At 35.9% G+C, this 6,661-nt stretch overlaps 1 protein-coding gene across 1 annotated transcript in view; it reads left to right on the top strand.

Annotated features, from left to right (window-relative positions):
- LOC117174268 (DNA polymerase zeta catalytic subunit) overlaps positions 1-6,661 on the top strand; it is a 198,175-nt gene that overhangs the window by 118,308 nt on the left and 73,206 nt on the right. The window contains exons 8-9 of the mRNA XM_033363187.1: positions 3,844-4,191; positions 4,295-4,483. Of these exons, the coding sequence (XP_033219078.1) occupies positions 3,844-4,191; positions 4,295-4,483 (537 nt within the window). The remainder of the gene's footprint in view (positions 1-3,843; positions 4,192-4,294; positions 4,484-6,661) is intronic.

The raw sequence follows: 6,661 nt of genomic DNA on the forward strand, positions 1-6,661 counted from the left end.
ATATATTAGGAGGTTCGAAAATTTTTTGGTTTCAGAATGTTTCGGATATTTCATGTCGGTTTTGTATTTTTATATTGTACTTGTATGAGTGTTTATGTTTTGCGTGATTATCCTCTTCTCTTTCTCTTTCGTCTACAAGGTACCATTCTTATCTTGTCAACGCTAATATACCTTTTCGCCGTTAGAAATATTGAGGTGGTCAGGGTCAGTCTGTAAACTGTTACGAAGCGCGCGAGTCACCGTATTTACTCGTCTTACTTTTATATAATCGTTTTGTTTAATGTAGCCTTTTACTAGAAGGCAGGAACTTTGACACTCTTTTGTTAATAAATTATAACTCGTTTTTGGTGCTAAACAAATAATGAAGTGAGTCAGTGACCTTCTTTTACCATTACACTGAATCCCGCTATGAATTTTGCTTCATTTAGTGCTATTTCTCATCATATTTGGTCCTTCGAAAACCGGATGAGGGCTTCAGCGAGTGGATTGCAGTGTTCTTTGCAGGATTAAAGTTACTAATGTGAGTTGTTTCAAAAGTTCATTGCAATATAAGTTCTGTGAAAATAAATAAATGCAGGGATTTCAAGCTTTTTATTGCGAAATCGCAAGGTGACAGTGTTGTGAAGGCAATTCTTGGCGATTGATACCTGACGTCACAAGAACACGTCCCGCGCTTTTAACAACAGGTGCCTCGTTACACTTGCTCGTACGATGTGTATCCCTACGTCGTTGCGTGCCCAATGCTCTGTATCGAACGGCATACTATTGCTGTCCACATTTCGTTTCACAGAATGACAGGTTTGCGATACCACGTGCTTTACCATACTCTACGTTTGGTAAGTTTTTGAAAACTTTTGAACAGCTGACACTTTACAGCGCTGTGTTTTTCTTGTTATTTTTACTGGACTTTGAACATGTTTCGATTTTAATCGAATTTTAATCATTTATTTGTGAATGTAATTTTTGCAAGTGATTTGACTTTATTCCATTTTATTTCTTAACTTTTGAACAGTTAATCCTTTACAATGCTGTGTTTCCTTAAGAATCTATTGTAACTTTCTAAACTGTGTAGTGTTCCACTGTCATAAGGACAGGATTGTACTTTATTTTTTGACCGTACTTCAAAAAAAAAAGTGTCAAGGATTGTATTGCTCAGCAGTATGGACTCTTAAGAGCTCATCTGCAATGCAGTTACCAGTTTTAAAGAGACCGACAAGGCGAATGTTTCCAAGAATGTCCTCAACGCCCACTTTGAAAATCTTGAAAAGAAGTGGCCCAAGTTGGGTACAAATCACGATCAGCTTCTCATCGTGCGTGAGGATAACTCAACGGATTCATACTTCGCGCAATACTTGTTTAATAAAGAAGAGGAAAAATATATTGTCGCGAAGGTTTGTTTTCAGGATGAGTTGGATGAACTTGCTGCTTCTTCGTCTTCCAATGTTATGTCCTCTGCTACTAATATTGCTCTTTTAACACAGGTTAAGAAGATGTTTCCACAATGGGAATTACCTAAATTTTCAGTTGATTTTACTGCATGCCGGCCTTCCGAGATATGTTTTGTTCAATGGTGAAGGATGACGTCACACTTCCACCTGTTCAAAAGCTACAATACCTGAAAGGAAGCTTGACGTATAAGCCTGCTCAACTTTTAGTTAACATAAGTATCACGGGTGATAACTTTGAGCGAGTATGGACAAAGCTTATAGAGCGGTATGACAATGAACGTGCTCTTATTAACGCATACTTGGGAAAACTTTTCGGATTCGAACCTGTCACTAAGGAACTTGCTTCGGGAATTCGTTCTCTTTTAAACGACACTTGTGAAGTGATTGGTGCGCTTAAGTCAATGAACAGACCAACGAAGCATTAGGATGATATCTACTGAGGGTTATTTTCTACCGCATCACCGCGTCATCAAGGAAACCAGTTCCAGTGCAAAATTGAAACCGGTTTTCAATGCTTCACAGTGAATTGATTTGGGTATTTCTCTAAATGAGGTACTCGATTCAGGGCCCAAACTCCAAACGGAACTTCCAGATGTCATACTTCGCTGGAGATGCTACTCGATAGTCTTTGCAGCGGACATTGAGAAGATGTTTCGACGTATTTGGATTCATCCTGAATATTGCACATACCAAAAGATACTTTGGAGCTCACACCCTGACGAAGAGTTCAATACATACTGTCTAAAGACCGTAACTTTCGGGTTTACTTCTTCACCTTACTTAGCGATCCGTACCTTACATCGGCTTACAGATGATGAAGGAAACAACTTTCCTTTAGGTACAAACACTCTGAGGTACGAAATTAATGTCCACGATGTCCTTTCCGGAGCCTACGACATCGCTACAACCATGGAGAAACGTCGCCAAGTAAACTTGTTTCTCAAGGCGGGTGGTTTCATTTTGAAGAAATGGTTGTGGAACTGCGAGGATGTTCTGCAAGGAGTTCCGGAAGATTACAAAGAAGACTGGAGCTTGCCCCAGTCTTAATTAAAGCCAAAATTTTCATGCAGAGTTTGTGGAAACTTAAAATAGATTGGCTGTCCGTCCTGTAAAGCATCATCTTCGTCGAGTATTGGGAGATACTTCTCTGACTTTTGAGGAAATGACAACCTTCCGCACACAGGTGGAGGCTTGTCTCAATTCACGACCGCTACAGGCTCTGAGCGATGATCCGAATGATGTGGTACCGTTGACGCCGAGTCATTTCTTGATCGGTTCTCCAATCTTCACGGTTCCAGAATCTTCTCTCATCGACCTTAAGCAAAATCGATTACAACGCTGGCAGCTTACCAGACAGATGTATGAAGATTTCTGGATCAGATGGTCCTCTGAATATCTACAAGGAATTCAAACTCGTCCGAAGTGGCAGAAGCCTGTACCTTTATTCAAGATCGACGATCTCGTGTTTATCTTGCACGAAAACCTTCCCCCTACGAAGTGGGCTCTATGTCGTAACATTGCTACACATCCGGATACTGAAGGTCATGCCCAGTCCGTTACTTTACGTACTGCTACTGAGACTCTCGATAGACCCATTGTGAAATTGTGCGTCTACCAGTTCACCCTTCGGAGGTGGAACCTAACTCGTGACTTCTTTTTTGTGACTGTAGTAAATGATCATTTTTCGTGTTTTTTAATCATCAAAAAAAAGTGGGGGATGTTCCGGATATTTCATTTCGGTTTTCTATGTTTGTATTGCATGAGTGTTTATGTTTTGCATGAGTATTCTCTTCTCTTTCTCTTTCGTCTACAAATTATCGTTCTTATCTTGTCAACGCTAAAATACCTTTCCACCGTCAGAAATATTGAGGTGGTCATGGTCAGTCTGTAACTTGTTACGAAGCGCGTGTCACCATGTTTACTCGTCTTACTTTTATATAATTGTTCTGTTTAATGTAGCCTTTTACTAGAAGGAAGGAGCTTTGACACTCTTGTTAATAAATTATAACTCGTTTTTGGTGCTAAACAAATAATGAAGTGAGTCAGTGACCTTTTTTACCATTACACTCAATCCCGCTCTGAATGTTCCTTCATTTAGTGCTATTTCTCATCACAGAATATTTCATTGTCTAAAGTAGTTAACTTTTTGGCAATCATCGATAAACGTTTGTAAAATAATATTTTCATCTTCAAATATTCTAAAGCAGTTAATGTGAAATTGTACAATATTTTAAATTGAGTGTCTGAATATAATCGAGTAATTGCAAAGCTTCATTTTAAGTCTGTCAAATTTTGGTGCCCTTAATTTAGTTTCATTTATTATTTTCGAAAATCTCTTCCAATACATATTCGTTCACAAAAACAAAACGAAAGTTTTATTTTTTTATTTTTGCAGGGGCAATTATAGTCGACCTTAATGACTCACGAAATTTACGTGGTTTATATCCATCATGTGCAGTTACGTATGCAGCGTGTGAAGAGGATTTATTTTGTAATCTCGTAACCTTAATTGGCGAGTGTAATCCAGATATTTTAATCGGATGGGAATTAGAAACTCTCTCATGGGGTTACGTGTTGCAAAGAGCTGGGCATTTGGGTGCAAATTTAGCGACAAGCATATCTCGAATACCTGGAAGCAAATGCACATGGGAGTCTCAAACGATAGATTTGGAAGCTTTAGCTGAAATAAAATTGCCTGGTCGAATAGTACTCGACGTTTGGAGGATAATGAGACACGAAATTGGTTGGTAAAGTTATATTCCTTAGAATAAATATTTTATTAAAACCTCTTAAGTAATGCGTTTTGAAATTTCGAATAAACTAATAAATTGTAAATTAATTTTTAGCCCTTTTGAGTTATACTTTCGAAAATGTTATGTTTCACGTGATGCATCAAAGATTACCTTGCCCGTCTTTTAAAGCACTGACAGAGTGGTGGAATTCAGAAGTGCATTGTTTACGTTGGCGAGTTCTTGATTTTTATACGAAAAAAGTGTTGGGAATTATGAAACTTCTTGACCAACTGGATATCATTGGTATGTTTAGTATCTAGTTAAAAACAATAACGTGCTCTTATACTTATTTATTTTATTGGCAGTATTTTTACTTAAATAACCAAGGAAACTTAATTTTGGAAAATCTGCCGTGTACAAGAAATCCCTTGAAGTCTTTTAAAAACTTTAAAATGTTGAATTCCCATTTGCGTTGAAATATTAAGTACTCTGTCACTTAGAATAGAATGATTATAAAAAAAATGAAACGCATTCTGATAGTACACCTTTTTATAGTTTAAATATATGCACGAACAGTCATTTATTTCTCCGCAGCATCCTGAGTACTCTTCCTCTTATTGGACTCTAAGCAGGTTTAGACCGTCGACTTTGGGTCCCCCGTGTAGATAATCCCTTTTTAAACAATAAACATTTTCTATTTTCCTTCTCCCTTACTGTTAACGTTTTACTGCAATTTATACAAAGTTTAGAAGAGGTAGAATATTAGATTAATAATCCTGAATATATTTGAAGAAAAAAATAATGTACACGTATTTTGTAATCGTTGCGTAATTGAATATATAATTATTGAAAGTAATTTTGGATAACTAAATGTAAAATTTCTGTTAAAAACTAAAAGGCTAAGTTGAACATTTGGCCATATTTTTAAATTAGTTAATTAGAATTATTTTTGTTTGACATATTAGTATTTCTGAGAAGGAAATAAGCCAGATAATAGGTAATGTGAAAGACGAAGGAATTGAATTCGCTGGGGACTAAACTTCGAGGGCCGGGAGCTGCCCCAAGTTTTGTTCGATTTCGTTATGTGGCCCATTTTCCGTCAGTGTAAATTTTCAATTATTCTTTGTTAAATAATAAAAATGGGTAAAATGGTAATTAATCTAATTGAACGTGTTCATTAGAACACTAGTAATGCTTTTATGAATGATCAAAACAGAAAGCGTTTCTGTCGGTCAATTATTTATGTTACTTGGTTTTTGAAGACCAGGGAGCTTATACATACGCTAGGGACTTACAAAGTTTAAGTCTTACGAAGTTCAATGAATATTTTAAGATATATATGGAGCATTCAATGTCATATGAGCGCACTGCATAAAACAAATGTTTTTCGATTTTCCTTAAACTACGGTAAACTGTAGTACTATAGAACCTTATTGTAGATGCAAGCCCATATATTTATTACCATATTGGATGATTACCGAGTGGGGTATTGGTTGGTATAGTTTGGTGTACAGAATATATTTTCGAATTAAATTTTATTGTCTTCAAAACCAGAGGTATGCCTCGCCATTGTAAAATTTTATGTCTGTAGCGGGAAAAGCAAGCAGTGGCGCTGCGATCTTCACTCAATACAGTTGAATTGCAATCACAACATCGCAAAATTTCGAAATACAAAAATTAATTTCTAAATTATTAAAACTTCTATCGACTCCTTTTCTCGCCTAAAATTTTTTTGATGTTCCAAATTAATTTTCTGAAGAAAAAGAATCAGAAAGTAGTTGATTTTATTTGGAAAAAAGTATGAATTATCAATCTTTATCAATCATTTTTTTAACTCCATAATTTTTCTCCGTAAAAATCTATCCTATATTATCTATTCTTTTTTTGTAGTAAACATATGAAATAAATAACAAGTTTGTACTCCATAGATTTGATATGAATTATTGTTTTATTGTCTAAGAGAAATAAAGAAGATCAGCTTAAATTCTATACGGATGAGTAAATAGTACAATAAACCATTAAAAAATGCAGTAACATTGTCAAATTCGCCGTGATAATTAAAGACCAATATCATTCCGCAATGACACTATGTCTTACAGAACTTTGCGATTTTTTTTCTTCACAAAATTATCCTTTGGAACTGTTGACATTTTACGTTTGATAAACTCTCTGATTCAAAAATGGAGGTATTACTTTATTATCAGAGCTAATACATCCTTTGAATCCTAAACATAAGGAAATGTTAACACTGCATCACATAATATGAATGAGCGAGAGCCATATTTCAATATATTGAAAATTATGAATCGACAAGATCGAAATTGAAAAATACAGATGGCAACAATTCAATATAAGTTTTAAAATCCGGAAAGTTCGTATAATCGTTTGAGGACGTCGAATTGCAGGCTTTGCTGGATGAAGACGATGGTCAGACGCAAAAACAGCTCGCAGAACAACGCTACCAACAACAATTGGCCAATG

This window comes from Belonocnema kinseyi, chromosome 6, assembly GCF_010883055.1.
Source record: "Belonocnema kinseyi isolate 2016_QV_RU_SX_M_011 chromosome 6, B_treatae_v1, whole genome shotgun sequence".
NCBI classification, from domain to species: domain Eukaryota; kingdom Metazoa; phylum Arthropoda; class Insecta; order Hymenoptera; family Cynipidae; genus Belonocnema; species Belonocnema kinseyi.